The sequence below is a fragment of the Sitophilus oryzae genome, unplaced genomic scaffold, assembly GCF_002938485.1.
Source record: "Sitophilus oryzae breed Bouriz unplaced genomic scaffold, Soryzae_2.0 scaffold_172_pilon_pilon, whole genome shotgun sequence".
NCBI lineage: Eukaryota > Metazoa > Arthropoda > Insecta > Coleoptera > Curculionidae > Sitophilus > Sitophilus oryzae.
In genome coordinates this window covers 2,333,339-2,354,014 of record NW_022146424.1, presented here as the reverse complement: position 1 = coordinate 2,354,014, position 20,676 = coordinate 2,333,339, and the positions used below count along the sequence as shown (strand labels likewise).

General features: G+C 32.2%; 1 protein-coding gene across 4 annotated transcripts in view; it reads right to left on the bottom strand.

Annotated features, from left to right (window-relative positions):
- LOC115881491 (serine protease inhibitor 88Ea-like) overlaps positions 1–18,364 on the bottom strand; it is a 28,260-nt gene extending 9,896 nt beyond the window's left edge. For 2 of the 4 annotated variants that reach the window (XM_030898990.1, XM_030898987.1), the window contains exons 1-3: positions 18,126–18,364; positions 3,181–3,498; positions 846–1,042 (exon numbers count right to left, since the gene is read on the bottom strand). In XM_030898990.1, the coding sequence (XP_030754850.1) occupies positions 846–1,042; positions 3,181–3,477 (494 nt within the window). In that variant the 5' untranslated portion in view covers positions 3,478–3,498; positions 18,126–18,364. Of the gene's footprint in view, positions 1–845; positions 1,043–3,180; positions 3,499–4,649; positions 4,801–5,912; positions 5,932–18,125 lie in introns of those variants that run through there. The other 2 variants (XM_030898989.1, XM_030898988.1) reach the window with 2 other exon arrangements.
- Positions 18,365–20,676: the final 2,312 nt, after the last annotated feature.

Here is a 20,676-nt window from a genome sequence, read left to right as displayed (position 1 = left end):
AAACCGATCATTTGTGAAATTCACTTAAAATTAACCAACTATATATTTTTTCTTGCATTTTTGCTTTTATTTACTACTTGTTCAAGATTACATATCAAAGACACGTCAATTTGGCTTACCTGCTTAAAGTGCGTCTGCTGGATCTGTGTCTATGAAAGGAATGCGGACAAAAAACATTTAAATAAACAGCAATATAATTTATACGTCGACTTGACGAGTACGTCACCGCAAATCGCTCGGCCCACTCATTTTATTGGCTGCTTGCAAATTTGTCGAATTTTTATTGATGGAACGCGTCGTCTATTTTTTTACGAAAAACATCGAGAGAATATCGTTTCCCCTCTCACGGATACCCCGTAGCCACAGAACGGACAGACGTACTGTAAGTACCATATCGGATGTTTGAGTTAATAAATAATTATTATAACTTATCTATTTTTATTGTAATCCGTATATTTTTATAACAATTTTAATAACTACCAACATTTATTCACAACGTAAAATAAAGCAACAAATTATTGACTCTACCCTACATCATATTTTTGCACGTTTTGAATAAAACTAGAACGGCACTGATAAACCGGAATTTAAGTCGGTCATTTTAGGAGCCCGTCGCGGTCGATCTAAGATTTTTGATATGCTCCTCCCTTAACATTTTTATTCAAAGTTCTATTTAGATACATAAATAATTTTATTTTATATAAATAAAGCGACCGTACTGGCTGGGGGTTGAAACACAATGCCACCCTCACAGCAGTTCGACACACTATATGAATTTTATGTAAGAAATTATCTGTTCGAGAAAGAAAATCGAAAATTAAACTTGTATTTTGTGCGTTATATACCTGGATGCTTCTGGATCTTTTTTGAATGGATATTTCTCCAATTCCTGTTCAAAATCATTAACTACGCAGTCTCTAACAGGCACATCGTCAGATACATATATTTTGTTGGCGCTGGTGAATTCGTAGGGTGCAGTCTTGGCAGACAATTGTGTCAGGAACTTGTCCAATTTGTAGGCAGCATAAATGTCAGATTTGTTCTATAACAGAAAATAACGAAATTAATATTTCTTTTTATTACTCGTGCGGGTACAGTAGTATCTTTTCGCATTCTTTTGGAGTCGAAAAGATGCTAATAGCCCACTTCACAATTACCACACTAGTTTTGAGCAAATTTAATGTCGATTTGAGTGCGGCAAGCGACAAGTAAACCATAGATAAATGCAACAAGTTTATATTGGAAAGCCCGTAAAAATTTTGGGTCGCGAAATTATTTTGGGTCGCGACCGTTATACGCGATCTGGCGCTGCTATAGCGGTCGCTAAGAACAACGGCAAACAAAAACAGAAATAATTTTTCTCTTGTCAAAGTCAGAATCTTCAAAAATCATAATAATCTTTCAAAATCTAAACCGCTCTCATTAAAGAAATTCCGAAAAGTGTTTATAGCGTCCATTTTCAAAGTAATTATTGCTATCTTGTGAGTTTAATTCAAGTTTTATTTACTCCAACCGGTGATAATTGTGAAAAAGTGGCATTAAAAACTTAAAAAGCTGTGCTGTGAACTGTGAACTGCAAAAACCATCGTGGCATAACGTCGGTTTCCGATGTTTCATAGGTATTTCATACATGCGTCCTTATATAAAATAAAGTTTCTTGTATGCAACCCCCCACACTGTGTTTTATTATAAAATTAAACGAAAATAATAGTAAATTTGAATAAACAATATTTGGCGATATAATTCCGGAAAAAGCCGAACCGCTCCGAACTTTTCAAAAGTTTTGGGTCGCGACCGTTGCAAGAATAGCGCCAAATAGTGTTTACATTGTCCTTATGGGCACTTTCCAATCTAAACTTGTTTCATTTATCTATGAAGTAAACTTCTCGAACCCAAGTTTTCATTGGCACACGCTAATTGACAAGCAGAAAAGACAGTCTCGAAGTGTCAATATTAAAGAAGTGAGGTTGACATTTAAATAATTTTTTTATTTTTTGTTTATTTTATTACGTTGCTTTTTAATATGTCACTTTTATTATATTTCATCATGTAAACAAATTACTAAACACCATTATGAAGAAGCAACGTTAAAATTCCTTCATTTTCTACTCTAAAATTCGATTTAAAAATTTGAAGTTTTGAATGTCATCTTTTGCATTCATCTATGAATCTATGGGGTGTTCCAAAAGTTATTTTTCTTGTCACGAGATTTTGAAAGTATTTTTTGCTTTTTAATAAGTCTCTTTTGTTTACATGATGAAATATAACAAAAGACACATACTAAAAAGCAACGTAATAAAAAATAGTATGTGCAACTCGTGCGAAGTTGTCGATTGCCCACTCGAGCTAATGAGCGCACTCGCTTCGCTTCTGCGCTCAACTTCGCTCTCGGGCAATCGACAACTTTTCGCACTAGTTATACAATATACTATTAACTGCATCTTTGAAGGAAAATTCATTCTATCAGCATTAGAAAAGCTAAACAAATTAGGCAAAGAAAATGCAGTCCTCCTACTCTGAGTGCAAGCCGATCAAGGGATAGAATGTAATGAAAAAGCAAACGATCTAGCTAGAAAAGGAGCGACCACTCTACTAACTGGACCAGAACCCTTCTGCTTCCCAAGTGGAAACCAACTTAAAACGGAATTCAAGAACCTGGAAGACTCTATCCATAACCTGGACTGGGAATCCTGCAACGATTTAACACACTAGAAGAAATTTCTCAAAACTTACGACCGAGAAAAATCTTCCTTGATTTAAGTAAGAACGATCTTCAGGTTGTCACGGACTTTTTAAAAGGAAACAGTCTCCTTAATGAACAACTCAGTAGAATGAAGCTAAGAAAACGACGAATGCAGACTCTGTGGGGAAAATGGGGAAATATCAGAACACCTGATCAATGAGTGTGCCGAGACGACAACCATTCGTGGCATAAACTTTGGTACGACTGGTATCGGAGATGGAGAACTAACCTCTGTAAAACCGTCTCAGACACTGGCTTTTCTCAAAGCTCTAAAACTGTATGATGAGTCGTAACTCATGAAAGGGGGACACAATACATATGGTAGATTAAATTGGCTTTTCCTCTAAGGTTAAACAAGAATATTTCGTTTTAATCGCTATAGGTTTGTATATCTTGTCTATTTATTATATTTATTTTATTTGTCTTTCGTTTTTTACCTGATTTTGGTCCAATCTCAATACTTTCTTCAAGTAACCCTCTGTCTGGCCTCCAGCCATGAAGTAAGCTATCAGTAAAGCGTGATAAGTCGAGTAGGGTGAGAAAAATAAGTTTTCCTTGGGCATGAATCTATTGATGGCATTGAGGAGACCCAAGGAAAACTCCTGTTGCCCACTGTACAGGTCCACGCGTCCAGATTGGCTAGGTTGTCCCAAGGAATACGGTGGGAAACATTGCTGATGTGTTTGATGGGCTATGGACAGCAATACTACTGCTAGGATTAGTTGAAAATTCATCTTGGTTATTTACTATAATATCTGAAATTAATGAAAAAAATATATTTTAATAATTAATAATACCGGTGCGTCTCAAAAGTGGTTCACCTCTATAACTTTTGTAGTTTTTCAGATAAAAAAACGAGATTTGGTATGTTGGTGTATGACGTAAATTAGGATTGATTGACGTATTCAATTGTTTTTCGTCTAAAATCGATAATTTTCATGACCCTATATATGGAAAAAGTCGAAAAAAATGACCATTTTTGACTATTTTTTTTACTGTGTTCTTAGGTAGATAGTAAAGTTACAATGACCAAACGTCAATAAAGAATAATAATATAACTTTTCAATGACAATGACATTACAAAAACAATAAACACTATTTTATAAGTGTGTTGCGGACCTAAAAGCAAAGGCAATTTTCAATGCTAAAATTGCTGTAAATCGTTACCATATCGTTACTGTCTTATTCAAAAGTGAATATCTTCAATAAAAATAAAGCTATCGAAATGATTCAAAAAACAAACTATCAAGAAAAGACGTACCTAGATGATAAAATTATTTTTAAATTTCTTGCTTTGTTCACCTATTCCACAGGGTGTTTTAAACTTTCACCAAAATATCAACATGTATTCCCTCGTATAATTGACAAATGAAAACTTTTATTTTTAATTTAGAAAGAGATACTAAAAAGTCAAATAATTTAGCTACAAATTGCCTAAAAAATATCAAAATCTGCCCACTAAAATAGAACAAAATATATTAAACCTTAAAATTTAACAAATTTTAAGGTACACGTTTTTCGTGCCGGTGAGTGTATATAATATTTTAATTTAAATTATACTATAATAATATATAAATTTAATATATAAAAAAGTCATATTTTCTTGGGTTGAGGTTCGTTAATAAATAATAAATTTAGTTTTTTTTTAAACATTTTCTTGACGTTTCGCCCTTAATTTCGGGGCAACTTCAAAAGTTTTTATTGTCTTGAGATTTTTATTTTTTCAGCACTTTCGATGTTCGTGCTATTCAACATGTCTTGCTTTAAGAATTTACTGTATGCTGAAAATATGACTTTTTTATAGTTAAGAAATGGTTCAAGAAAACTTACGCAAATTTAATATATAATATATAATTGTTTAAATGGAAATGTTGAAGTATATGTTACTTGGTATGTATAGACTCACCATTTATAAAATGAACTTATTGATTTTGTTAAAACACAAAAATAATAAACACACTGTATATACGTTGATCTATAAACAAGATCCGCGTTTACCAAGAACCGAACTTGCAATGTCAAGTGGTAGAGAGAAAGTCCAATATGACCCATAATATGAAATAATCACTTTCTCAAAACATCTTTGAAATACCAGTGACGTAGCCAGTGGGGTATTGATATAATCTGTTTATTCGAAAAAGAGTTTCTTTTGTAAACAGACATAAAATCCGTAGTTGCAACAAACTTTTTTCGGCAATAATTAGTTGAGCAATACCGTATGGTCGAAAAAAACGGCGCCCAGTTGGCTTGGGTTCATTTCCATCGATGACACTCCCCATATAATTTTACATATAAAATGACAGCGATCTTTATTTCATAGCCATCACTGATGCCGTTTTTTTTTTGATCATATTGTATATTGTTTTATTAGGAGTAAAAATGATACTTTTTATGGCGAGGACAAAACGTCATAAAAAAATTTTTAAACAATTTCTCAGCGTTGCAAGTTGCAAACTTTGAATAAAAACATTGAGGAAAGAGTCTTATGCTACTCATGTATCCATGCATGGTAGACGGAGAAGGGCCCTAGGGTGGGGATCCTTGACAGTTTTGTTTAACTTCATTTGACACATTTGAATTTGATTTGAAATTTTGTGGATTTGTCAGTCGTTACTGAGCTTATTTTATGTTATTTATTATTTATTCTACTTCTGATAGTTGTTAAGGTAATAAATCTAGAAGGAAATTGTGGCAGAAATTAAATTGACAGTGACACTATTGCGACTTATCGAAAAAGACTGTAAAATAGTTGGTTGTGTAGCGTGCGGTAGATCTCGGTCAAAAATCGAGAGAAATAATGGACTAACTTTTCGCTAGTAAGTGACTATATAATATACATACGTGCAGTAAACCGATCATTTATGAAATTTACTTAAAATTAACTAATTATGTATTTTTTTTTGCAGTCTTGCTTTTATTTACTACTTGTCAAAGATTATATGTCAAAGAATTTAGATACGTCAATTTGATTTACCTGCTTCAGTAGCGTATCGGATGTTTGATGTTTGTATTAATAAATAATTATTATAACTTATCTCTTTTTATTTGAATTGTATATTTTTATAACAATTTTAATAACTACCAAAATTTATACACAACCGTAAAATAAACCAGCAAGATTAAGCCTTATAAATATTTCAAGAGCTTTGTAATCAATTCATTTACACACCTTCAATATTGTTAAACCTCTGCCATTGCATACTGTATTACTTAATTGAATACTGACCCATGCATTATCACAAGTGACCTATAATGTCTCTATAATCAAAATATTTTTGAAATCGAATCCAAGAACCATGCAACCGTATCGTCCTCGAATTATATAAGGATGATTAAATGTATCGATATATGAAGATATCGATATTTTTTTTTAAATATGTCGATAAATTTTTATGTAGTTTTGCCTATTTGTAGTAATTCATCGTGTCGATATTCCTAGTTTATTTAGTATCTGTTTAAAATGAGCTGAAACAATATTTTGATCAGCCTAATTGATGTTGGTCAATATTAAAATTTTAAAGTAACTCGGAAAAGCTAATTATCATTATATTTGGATTTTGAAAATCGATGTTCATAGTTTGAACATTCCTATAAATAAATAAATAAAACAAAACACATATATAATATACATGCGCTCGAGGAATTCTGAGTAGAACAAATTTTATTAACTATACTAAGCATTGTTTTTGTTCATTAAAATTCAGAGCATACGAAAACGGAATAATATATTTCATCTTACAACATTCTGTTGTATATTCGAATTATATTCCGAAGTATATGATTTTAATACCGTTCTGGTGTTTTGTCAAAGAACATTATAATATTTTTTGATTTTAACTACTTCGTGTCAAGGTTGACAACATTGCAAAAGTTTGATTATTGACCTTATTTTTATAAAAAAACTAGATCACATAACACCCACCGATTATACAGTAACAAAAGATCAAGATCAAGCTAAAGAAAATTGTTCAAATTGAAATAACATTTTTATATGTCATATTTTCTAATAAAGCAAAATACACATTTTTATCCAGTATTTCTTCTAGTAGCAAAAGCTAGAAATTTAGTACAGAGATACAATAATTTAGTACAGGAGATTATGCAAAAATTTCTGTGTTTCTTGAATACGTATGGCATTCACAAGACCAAACAGATATCTAATCTAGACTAGGGTTCAGGGTGGCCCATACCGGGTGTTTGTATGTATCCTATGTATCGTCGGACGGGACATAGGAAATCCCATGTAAATTTTAATGGTGTCAATTATTGGCTTCCCTAATTATTTTAGAGAATAATTCTATTTAGGTTTATTGAAGAGCACTAAAACCCACATTCAAAAGAATAACTTTAGATATTTTTGATTAGCTCGTTTACGAGTTATCGCCGATTTCTTTTTAAATATTTCTCCTTTCTATGGCACCAGTCAAGGTTATGAGATACCAGTCAAGGTAAAAAGATAACTGTCAAATGAAGTTGTCATTTCAGAAATTTACCTATTTAGTGCTTTATTATTATTGAAAACTCATTCCTACATCGGAAATCTTAAAGATGTATTTATAAATACAAATTAATATGAATTAAAGTAAAATAAAGTAATCAATTACAAGGTTAATTATAGTATGATTACAATATTCAATAACTTATTAATTTAGGTACCTACTATTAAATTGTTAGAAGTTTAGGATTTAAGATGTCACAAATATTCCTCCATCGACTGCTAGACAATAACCCAGGCGATCATAAAATTCTCTTCTTACATTCGCTAGTTGGTAAATTGAAATTCTATTGCATTCGGCAGAAATAGCATTTTTTAACTCGTCTAGATTTCGGTACTTTTTATCCTTGTATATCCTGTTTTTTAAATGGCCCCAGAGAAAGAAATCATTTGACGAAATATCAGGAGACCTTGCTGGCCAATTTACTGTATGATTTAGGCCAATAACGTTTCCGTTAAAACTATTGTCTAAATATTCCCGAACAGCCAGGGTCCAGGGTACTATGTGCCGGGCAGCCATCCATTTGGTACCAAATTTCCTGATTTTCCCTAGCGGCATCATGTAAAGCAGGTAAAATATGATTTTCGAGTAGTTCCAAATAATATTCTGCATTTAAATTTCGCGTAAGAAATAATGGCCCGATAATATTGTGTCCGAATATCCCTGCCCAAACATTTACTTTCTGTGATGATATTGCGTCCTTGTTTCGACAAACCTGTGTTGGTTTTCTTTGTTCCAATATCGATAATTTTAAAATTGGGTTCATTATTTAAGGTAAACGTGCATTCATCAGTGAAACATATGTTTTTTAAAAATTCCCTATCCGTGTTTGCTCTTTCCATCATATCAAAACAAAACGCCTGCTGCCGTATTTCGTCCCCATCTCGTAGTTCTTGGTGCTTTTCATATTTGAAAGAATAGTATTTATGTCGTTTCAAAATTCGAAACGCTGTAGTGTGATCTATTCCTATTTCATCCTCAAGTTTCCTTGTGCTGATCTTTCCATCGATTTCTCTTCTACGCACAATAAAACTTCCAAGTCTTTATCATTTCTTGCATCTTTTCTTTGTTCCTGCCTTGCTTCACATCTGCAGTTATTTATTAGGGTACCTTTGGTCTCAAATCTCTGGATATTCCTTGTGATTGTAGATTTTCCAGGTATCGGTCTATTCGGATACAGAGCAGCAAACATGTCCGACACCTTTTGATAACTATTTCCTTGATAATACCATTTAATCATCAATACTTTTTCTTCGGTAGTGTAATTCATTGCTAATATTTTCGATATAGGTATGAGTTTTTAATAATAATAATAAAGCACTAAATAGGTAAATTTCTGAAACGACAACTTCATTTGGCAGTTATCTTTTACCTTGACTGGTGCTCATAAGTAAATAAGGCCATAAGAAAGGAGAAATATTTAAAAAGAAATCGGCGATAACTCGTAAACTGGCTAATCAAAAATATCTAAAGATATTCTGTTGAATGTGGGTTTTAGTGCTCTTCAATAAATCTAAATAGAAGTATTCTCTAAAATAATTAGGGAAGCCAATAATTGACCCCATTAAAATTTACATGGGATTTCCTATGTCCCGCTCGACGATGCAACACCCGGTATACAGGAGGGGTACTGGGGGTAATTACCCCTCCTAGGAAGAAATTTATGAATAAAATAAAACGTGTTATAAAGTAAAATTGTCTCACAAGAAGTTAATAATTCCAATCAAAATAGAAAATACAAATCAATCAAAGTATATTTCTTTCCACAGTCACAATACCTTTCAACGAAAATATAATTCTAATTTAGTACTTCTTTTAAATATTACCATTATCCCTCCTAGACTCAATCTCTAGATGCGCCACTGCTAGGGTTGTCAACTTTCAAAATAAAAAATAGAAGACGAGAGTGTAAAAAAGAGTCTTCATTTTCTTTTCTGTACAAACGAGTGGGAGTTGCGAAAGACTAGTGATGTTAATATTTCAGAAATTTTTGATTGTTGCAGGAAATTTTATAATTTTACATATTTTTTGTTGATACAATAAAGGAATAAATTAGATAGACATTTGATACCAACATGTAAGTGAAAAAAAAGCAATAAACATAATATTAGGTGTTATATTTTTAATAAACAATACATAACTCACAAAAGTCACACATAACAAAAATCATTTGGTAACACTGTACTTTGTACATAATCCATGAACTTAAAAAAACAAAAAAGCACGAAATATAAATTTAAAAAACGTAAAACACAAATAAATGAATTATTCTATTCCGGAAAACTTTCTGGCGCCGAGCTGGTCCCATCTTCATAGTATTATATAGTACTTAGTAGTAGTACTGTCTTCGTCAGTTTCTATTTCCAAATCAGATATATTTGATATATCATCTGGTTCTGATTCTGAAGGATGGACCGCTACCTCTACGCGTTCTAGTGGTTCTGGAGGACTTTCATGTTGAATATCATGCTCCATATCCACTTTTTGTTTTTGTAGTAATAATTTATTGTTATGAGCTACGAACATTATTTTGCCGGCTCTTTTTGCAGTTAAGCGATACCTTTTTTTTAGTATGGATAAAACTGTAAGTACTGAAACTTCTCTCAGTGGCTGCAGATGACGTTGTTAAAGACAGCAGAGCAACAGCTAAATATTTCAACTGAGTATTTTTACACATTGCTTGTCACCAACTTAGACAGTCTACATTTTTAACTGACATCCAAACGTAGTCGAGAGCCCATAAACCCGATTTGGCGCAATAGTTTGTTACATCTGTAAAAATGACTTCTTTATTATTGACAAATTGAGGATGTTTGTTGGTGATATTGTTGATAAATTCCATAGCGGCTATGGAACTTGCTTCATTGTTAAGGTGCTCTCCCAGGAAACAGGGGTCCAAGAGATTCGCGGCACAATGCATTGGTTTAAGAGCCACACGTTTTCTATTTTGTAAAGGGGGGAAGCATTCTTTTTCTTCTGATTTAAGAATAGGCATACTTGATATACTTTCGTTAAATTTTTAGTAAACCAAATTTCTTGCAAAATTCGGATTTTTGCGAATATTCGCGATTTTGGGACCGAATATTTCGGAAATTTCTAAAATTCCCTGCAAAATTCGAATGGAAATATTCGCTACCAACATCACTACGATAGACACAGATTAACTAATTTTTTAAAGCATTATGGTCAGAGACGAATATTTTTGAGATTTTCGGTTTAGTATGTAAAAAAGAAGTTTTTTCCAGTACCTGAGAGAAAAGACGACAGTGAGATCAGAAAGAGGACTGTCCTGGAATAGAGGACGGTTGGCAACCCTAATCTAGACATATATGGGGAAAATTTTTAAGTTTCTAGGAAATCTTTAGTCTTGATTCACGCTTCGTCCTTCTCGACACAACAAGTTTCAAAAATGAACAAGATGTTAATAAAAATACTGAAATTTGAAAACAGGCATTTTAACTTACTGTATCCCTATAATTCTTTTATAGATTATTTATTTATCACTCAAGAATGAAACAGTTCTAGGTACGACAGGTAATAGTGAATTAAACAAAATTTCCAGTACTACTATAAAACTTGTAACAATACCTGTGAATAACAATAGAGTAATTCTGTTAAGGTAGTTATAAATATTACAGTATCTATAAAGGGGAAAACCACTCTCTGAATAAGTCTGAATCAAAAGGAACATTATTTAACAAATATTTATTCTTGTTGTCTAAAAAAAGTAATATATTTTTGAGTATTAGATACTCACTGGCAGGAAAAACGGGCACCTTAAAATCTTGATGTTTTTAAAGTTTAATATACAGGGTGAGTTTCCTACGATGTTCTTTATGGGTATCTGCAGTTTTGTGGGGTCATAAATATGCGCCTTTCAGATTTTTGAAAAATTTCATGGCTTACTAGATATTTCGAAAAAAACAAATTTCGGCTGTTTTAAAATTTGTCCCTAATTCCATTATAACCTATTTTAGACAAAAAGTTTTCAGATAAAAGTTGTAGATAATCACATCTTTAATGGGACTGTGTCCTCCGCTTTTTCCTAAAGCCTGTCATTTTGACATATGACACAAACATAGGTTTTTTTAAATGGAAACCATAGTTGGCCATGACTTCATAAAAATTGCCATTTTTTATGCTTTTTAGTGATATAAGCTATAATATCTTTTCTTCGAAAAATTACTGAGTTATAGCCAATTCTTATGATTTTTAAACAAATTCACTTAGTTAGCAATGGAAACAAGTTCAATCGCCGTTGCTCTCAGAAATGTGAAGCTGTCACATCCAAACTTTGTAAATTAAAATAAACAAAAATTGTAAATATGAATTTTCCAAATGAAGAAAAGCGTGTAGATACGCGCGCATCAATAGAGTGGTTCCAACATGATCTTCCATTATGACACACCACCCCCCCTCCCAATCCCCCATAATGAGAGAAATGTTAAAATTTATTTATATCATAATTATACAAACGCAGGGATAGGAAGAGGTGAACTAATTGCATGGGCCTCCCCGATCACCTGACCTATCCATTTTAGAAGTTTTTATGCGGTATAGTTAACAATAAGGTTTACAAAAGAACTTATGAATTAAGAGAGACACTAGAAGTGGCGGTACGAGAAAAGTTTAATTAAGTCGACCGGTCCTTCTATGAGAATGTAGTAATTCAGTTTTACAAACATGCAACTCAAAACAATGGCGGATTTTTTGAACATTTTCTAAAATAACTTAAAGTGTATGTAGTGATATTATTTTTTTAAATTTTAGTTTGTGTAATGTAAATTGTAAAGAAAGTTGTTTCCATGGCTAACTAAGTGAATTTGTTTAAAAATGATAAGAATTGGCTATAACTCAGTAATTTTTCGAAGAAAAGATATTACAGCTTATATCACTAAAAAGCTTAAAAAATGGCGCTTTTTATGAAGTCATGGCCAACTATGGTTTCTATTTAAAAAAGCATATGTTTGTGTCATATGTCAAAAATGACAGGCTTTAGAAAAAAAACGGAGGACACAGTCTCATTAAGGATGTGATTATCTACAACTTTTATCTGAAAACTTTTTGTCTAAAAGAGCTTATAATGGAATTAGGGACAATTTTTAAAATAGCCGAAATTTGTTTTTTTCGAAATATCTAGTAAGCCATGAACTTTTTCAAAAATCTGAAAGGCGCATATTTATGACCCCACAAAACTGCAATTCTTTACCCATTTAACAGACTCTTTATCTCCAGTAGTTTCCGAGATACCCATAGAGAACATCGTAGGAAACTCACCCTGTATTTTGTTCTAGTGGGCCGATTTTGATGATTTTTAAAGCAATATCTAGCTAAATTATTTGAATTTTATTATCTCTTTCTAAATTAAAAATTAAAGTTCCTATTGATCAATTATACGAGGGAAAACAAAATGTTAGTATTTTAGTGAAAATTTGAAACGCCCTATGGAATATGTTAAGACAGCAAGGAATTTAAAAAATAATTTTATCATCTAGGTACATACTTTCTTGATAGCCTGTTTTTTGGTTCGTATCAATAGCTTCATTTTTGTTGGAGATATTCGCTTATGAGCAGGGGTAGATGGGAAAGTTGAAACCGTCCCGGGAAAAACAGGCAACCGGCACAAATCCACAAAAACAAAATGACCATAACGAAGAAACATATTTTATTTATTAATATATAAGTAAGGGTGTTTTTCGCTCGTGCGAAAAAGCTCTTTTGCCTCAGGTTTAAAAAAAATTTAAATTGTCTTGATCAAAATTTTCGTAAAGAGCAATATTGGCTCGGACATCTGAATTGTTACTACAAAATGGCTCAGTTTTACAGGGTTCTACTGCTTTATTTCCATCTAATCTAGTTTAAATCTTATTTAACTCTTCTCTGTTATCTCCGCAATTTTTAGCAAATTCATTTTAGCAACATTTTAAACAACAATTTAGACTTGGCTTTTAGTTCTCAGACGGCTTTTAGTCCGTCCCCAATTCAAGCCAAGCATAGGTACCTATGTTTTCTCCGTCAACCGCCGAGTTCGCGTCAAATTCGTCTCCCTTTTTTACAAAAAATATTGCACCGAGGCCCCCAGTTGTCAATCTACGCTACCGTATTCTTAGTACCTATACATTTAGATCGAGACTATCTAAATTTACCTAATGCTATTCATTCTTTTTTTTTTGTTACCAGTCAGTCATATTTATTAGTTATTGATAAAAGAATAGTGGGTAAAACTATACAGAGTCAACGTTAAATAAGTGCAAATATTTTAAGGGGTGATATATTTCGACCCCAGGAGCACGTTTATGAGTTTTTTTTGCAAAAAAAGATGTCAAAAATCGAGCATTTTCTTTTAAATTTTCCTGTATATTTTAGAAAATTTTTTAGAACTTCCTGTTCACCACAAATTTTCCTCCCCTACGGTATAGTTTCTTAATCTCTGATATTACGGCACTAAAAGAGATGCAAATACCTAAAAATTGAGGTAGCTCAAATTTTTTTAAAAATAAATCTATTTTTTTTAATTTCCAAACTTTAATAACTCGATTGGACTTATTTGAAACTCGATAAAGAGAATATACTATGTTTATTTTATTTAGATCTACCAGCCCTGAAAATATTTGCACTTATAGATTCACCTTTTATAATAAAAATTTTCAAACCGAACAAACATCAGATGACTATTAAAATTATAAGTGTCTCAGAGAAAGACATTTTACAAAAGTTATTTTACAAATTGTTGGTGTTTATGTTTAAAAGCAACTGATTATACTGATGCAAATTGATTAGTTAGTTATGGAGTCACTAAGGATCTTACGTCACTTTAGTTAGAAGATTAACCATTCATTTTGCTGCAATCCAATCTTTTTTGAGCTCTTATCGGGACCGGCCCACCGGCCCACCGGGTATTTTCCCGTTTTCCCATATGGCCCATCCACCCCTGCTTATGAGGAAGACTGAGGAAGACATTTTGTACTAATTTTTACATTAAAACTTGCCTATACTTCCATGCCTTTACTTTTGGTCCTAGTCAACAGACTTAGTAAGTTGTTCTCCCGAAGCAGGTCTTCTTGACATAAGATTTGCTTCGTTTAAACTACTTCTTACAGTTCATTCCCTTACATCTGTTTACATCATTGTACATGACTATATAAACAAGGCTTACATGTACGTTCCTTAGGTGCAATTAATTATAAATTTAAAAAACTGAAAAGTCGATCGTCTTGCTTCCAAGTTCTGATACGAAGGTTCCTGGACGTCTAGTATAATATGAACTTGACTCGAAGATATATAATAAATCATAAACACTATTTCATACTATGGACTGGGACCTGTGTCTTTTTCAAAAACAATTATCTCAAAAAAATGTAGTACTTTTAGTATAGTTTGTTTAAATTTTAGTACACTAAAGTTAAACAAAATAAATTAATATTGTTGTTAATTAAAATATGTTAAAAGACTCAAAATAAGTAAGTTAAGTTTTTGGAAATAACATACCTGAGTTGGAGTTATATAAAATTTTAGTATTAAATTTCTTTTGTGATGTTTAAATAATTTTATATATGGTAATTACCGTTGTTGCACATTCAGGGTCAGTAATTTTAAACATAATGACGATTATCCCCCAGTTTTACGGAATTTCCGATTACGCTGTATAGTAATTTGCAGATTGAATTATACAGACATTTTTTACATTTAGTTGGTAATGATTTTCCTACATTAAATACTGAATAGTAATAAAAGAATAACTGCCAAAAATTCCTATATATTGAATGACATTTATTAGTTGTAACTCTTAAATAATACTTAAATTGTAAAAACTAATTAAAAGATGATGGAATGAAAATGATGTAACGTTTGGCACACACATAAATAATAGACAGTTAAAGCAAGGCACAATACGTATACGTATCTCTGGACACACGTATCGCAGAAACCTACGTTACGTCTGCCGTTGCGTTGTCGTGTAAACAAGATTTAAAGCAAGGATTTTGACGTACGTAACGCAAATGGTACATTTGTAATTCTAAATTATTTTGTAAAAGAATTTATTTAATTTTAAAACTGAAAATGGATATCTATTATTCCATCGATTCCACATTAAATTTATAAAAGTTCGAAAAATGAAGAAAATTATAAATGGAAATTATTTTATTACAGAAAGTAGTCCTTACAACTTAAAATGCTCTTAGTAATAAAAATATTGTAAAGCAAACACAGTTTTATGATTATTTATTAGATTCCAACTTTTAGAATCCTCATATGGATTTTGGCTAAGAACTAGCATTTAATGAAATAGATTCCAAAATGAGTTTATTATGATGCTTAATATTTTCATACTAATTTATTGTAATAAAATAGGCCCAGTTCTGTTACACTGGCCCCAAAATTTATGAAATAACTTAATTACTAGCCAGTTGTGGAAACAAGTTGTTTGTGAACTTGTACGTTCGGCATCATTCGGGTGAAAACCGAAACTCCTTCGGCTCGATACGTTTGCGTTTTGTACGTACGTAAAGGCACGTAAAGATACGTATCACGTATCCGTAAACGCAAGTGAATTTCTCACTGCGCAAGCGTACATGTCAAACGATACGTTTACGTCTACGTCTTTGGCCGTGCTTTAACTGTCTATTATTTCAGTACGTTTAACTATAAGCCCCATCTACACCTAACGTTTTATAGTCTAAGAGCTAGCAATGTTTTCGAGAAAGTATTTTAAGACGTCTGGCTCTTTGATATATCTTTTACTATGCTCTCTGGAACAGCATGCGGCCCGTCTGGCTGCTGAATCATCGGTTCGTGGTCGGAAACTCTACGCACTGCGCTATGGAGACATGTTAAATTAATATTCAATACTAGAATTTAAAGGACTAATAAAAATATAGGATCTTCTTTCAAACGCAACGTTTACCGGCAGCCAGACGGGCCGCATGCTGTTCTAGAGAGCATAGTAAAAGATATATCAAAGAGCCAGACGTCTTAAAATACTTGTTTTTCCGACGTTGCTAGCTCTGGTATTACCTGTCAGTCTTAGTTGTTGTCAGTCAAAACGCATGAAGTATACCTTGTGTCATTTTTTAATCATTGTGGGTTACTATTAAGTATAGTACAACGTCTATTATTTAAAATACCTTTTTTACAGTTTGGTAAACTGAAATAACGAACTATAAATAATCAAATATATTTTAACCTTCTGTTCGAATTTTTTGAATTAGCGTCTTTTATTACGTAGATGTGTAAATAGGCAACGTTTGACCTACATTTAAACAGATCAGCTGATTTTGAATTTTAGGTTATCCAATTCATTTGAGATTTTACTCAAAACAGTAAACCTCTGACAAAATTAGAAAAAATAGGCAAATAGAAGTATCAATTATTTTGTTGTTTATTCACAAAAACAAGTGTGAGATAGAACTTTTTATCTAAATTTTCCAAGCCGTTTTTAAATCTTTATAGTCGATGTGTCGGCGTCGAACAAGCTGAGATTCTGGTAATTGCTTGGTATTTTCGGCTGATTATCGATTGCTGCTGGTGACTCTCAAAATGTTGCCGTAATTTTTTAAAATTTTCAAAGTTAAATAATTCGGTTATCAATTCATTTTAAAAATGCTTAAGAGAAAATATGTTTCTTTGGCCAGATCTAACCACCCTTTAACATATTTTCACTTATTTCTGTGACCCGCCTGTATATAGTTCTGTAATTATAATTTGGAAAAGATTGTTTCTTATAGATTGCTAATTTATATCAAAGTTTATTACATCGATTTGTAGACCTTGAAATTGTTAAAACGATTTTTTCAATTGATCTTTAAAAATACAACTTCTCTTCTAATAGTTGATGATGGAATTTCCATTATTTACCAAGATTTCTTAGATTTCGATACGCTACTAACAATATGCTTGTATTTAATTTGGAATAAGTGGGTATTGTTCTTGATTATGTTGCGGTTTAGTCACAGATGAAGCTATAACTAATCTGTGGTTTAGCGTTTATTTCTTATTATTTCAAATAAAAATCAACTGTATTTATTCTTTAAATTTATGATTATGGCTCAGAAAGAATTTGTAATATATGTATGTGAAATATGTTTTTAATGGTTTAACTGTATAGTGTATCCCATTTTAACCACAACATAATTTAACTTTTTTAAAAATTTTTGTGTTTGTTGTTAGGAATGTTTATTTGAACAACTAATTTTGTTTTTAGTCAAGTTATTATAATTTTTAATTAAAATTAATTTAGCATTACATCCTTAGATTCATCTTCGTTTAAAAAGTAAATAAAATATCACACGTTGAAAAAAAAACGGCGTCACAGTAGTCTTTGAAACGATCAAGCCATGATTCTTCTACTATTGGTCGACTTCGTATTGATCGCCTGTTATACATATCATTTATAGTACATTAACTATTACCACAATACACCAAAACACTTTAGTTCTGCACTGGATGGGCCCGTTTCGCTAATCTTGTTAGCATTATCAGCAAATGATTAAAACTACTATTTAGTTTGGTGTATTGTGGTGAATTAGTGTTTTTTTTCTGTTATAACATTAAAGGTTCCAACCCCCAACTGTAATATACCTACATTAACTTTACTTAATTCTGAATTATTATTTTTTTTTTATAAATGGGTTTGTGCCAATACAAACAGGTAGAATAAATATAGTTAAAAGCGTTACAAAGAGTATATAATATCACCGGTCACTAACTTTCTAAAAAATGACACAATAATGTCTATAAGTTTCTTTTAATAAATAGGTACGCCGATGTATACTTTCTTTTTTAAATTCCTTCTAAAAATACGGTACAGATCACTTTATCACAACGGTTCACTAGTTTCACAGATAACATAAAACAACAACAATAATAATTAATAATAATACACAAACCTTTTTTCGGGATTTTCCAAAGATGTTGAGATCACCAAAAACTTATTATCTCATACTTTTGTCACTAAAATCTTCTACTACTTCAGGTTTCACACGAATGAAATCCTTTTGTCTGCAAGTTGTTTCTGTACTAGCTCTAGCTATGGTATTAACTGGCGTATTTTTTCTTTGGTACGACGGCGGTACGTACGTAGACCGAGAATACCCAAACTGGTTTAGGAGAGAACCTGGTTTAGTATGAAAACGATGACGAACCAAAACAGCGGGTACCGAGGAACGTAACCAGTGGCGCCGAACGCTGGGTTAAATGGGGCTATCCTCAATAAAACAAATAATATAAATAGACAAACTAGATAAATCGAAGGTACCCAAGGTTTTTAAACCAGGTAAAAACAGAGAAAAGCTAGAATACCAATTATCGATTTAAAAAAAATTGTTTGCAGTATATGTGCATATTTTTTGAAGTGAAACTTCTTCTTACTTCCGTCTGTCTGTCTGTCTATTTGTCCGTCTGAGGACTCAATTCGGGTACCTCTATCGACTTGCCGAGTTTGGTTCCAATTGTTCCATAATTAAGAAAAATCCTGATGATTTCGGCCATTTAGAGGCATCGGTTCGAAACGTCGAGGGCCTGATCCTGTAACCCGTCCCCAATTTTTCCAAAATCGACCCACATTTTTTTCAATATCAAGTCCTTAGTCACATAGTGATGAAGATGTAAACGAAACGTCGCGTCTTGTCCAACTTTGCAGGGTGAGACGTTTGACGTTTCTTACGTCAAAACTAATTATCAACAGAGACACGTGTCGTACACGGTCAAGTTGGCCTTGGTCCAATCTATCGACATACCAAATTTCATTTAAATCGGAGATTGTTTTAGTTGATTCATTGATGATGGGGTTTTGTAGTGCACGAAACGTCGCGCGTCGTCAAAATATCATGAAATGATGGGGCTCTTCGAATTCCCTCTACAGTACATCTGCTGGATCTGTGTCTATGAAAGGAATGCCGACAAAAAACATTTAAATAAACAGCAATATATTTTATACGTCGATTTGACGAGTGCGTCACCGCAAATCGCTCCGCCCACTCATTTTATTGGCTACTTGCAAATTTGTTGAATTTTTATTGATGGGACGCGTCGTCTATTTTTTTACGAAAAACATCGAGAGAATATCGTTTCCCCTCTCACGGATACCCCGTAGCTACAGAACGGACAGACGTACTGTACATTCCAAGTTTCAGCCCTCTGGCTCACATAGAGCCCGAGTTACGACGCTCCGTCGTAACCTCCGATCGTTACCACTTTTACTGACGCTAACTCGTGTGGCTCGTGTGTCACGACCGTGAATTTTTACTCTCAACGCGCGTAAAGAATTTTCACTTCAAAAAATCAAAACATTTTTGAAAAATATATATTTTTCAATTTTTTTACGTAAAAAAACTCATATACGTTTTCTTGGGATCGAAATATAGGTACCGCTCCTAAAAATATGTGCACTGATTTAAGACTCACCCTGTGTTTTTATCAAAGTAAAAAAAATCTATGTGGTGAAACATATAAACTGTGTAATTTGTGAAATTTACAACAAAAATATTAAAATATTGGTAGGTTGTCATTCAAACTATATTCATGTGATTCTTAAATGCTATTGGGGTAAATTGAAGTGTTTATTTATTTTACACTTTTATGCTGCTTTTATGAATATTCAGAGAGTACGCCATTGACGTTGTCATATCTTAAAAAAGGATTAGTTAAATCTGTAGTCAAATGAAACTCAAAATAAAGAAACGGTTTGTTTACATTTTGCTTGTATAGTATGTATAGTTTTATTAGATTAATTTGGTAAACAAAAACAACAACAACCTTAGGGTATTTTCTATAATTTTTTTACCTGATAATTATATATATTTTTTAACTACGCCTATGGGATTTAATTTACTATTTCTTTTATCAATGACTGGGTGTAAAGCCCAATGGGTATGGATTAAATATTGTTCATTATTATTGCATATTTACAATCCGCAATTAACCTTTTGTAAACAAGAAAACATTATGGGTTTTCCAGATATTTAAAGAATCTTGTAAATTTTTTTTGTCGAGATTACACACTCAATGTCAGTTAATAAAGTATATTAGTATTTAATTTTATTTTTGTTATTAAAAAATAGGTATATAAAATATTTATCCACAGGTTTTAAGAATATTTATTTATACCCGGTGCGTCTCAAAAGTGGCTCGCCCCTCTAACTTTCTTATTTTTTCAGATAAAAAAAACGAGTTTTGGTATGCACATATATTAGGACTGATTGACGTATTCAGTTGTTTTTGGTTGCTGCCTGTTTTATTCGATAGAAAATGGCACTCTGAATAGAGTGATATATCATATGTCAACTTTTGATATTTTTGTTTAAAAAAATCGTATTTTAAATATTAATCTGAATACCATGGTTGTATTAAAAACACTAATTTTTAATCAAGGAACCTTAGGAAAATAGATTTGATCGTCTAATGTTTTTCGTGTCTTATCATGGCCGGTTAAAAGATGCC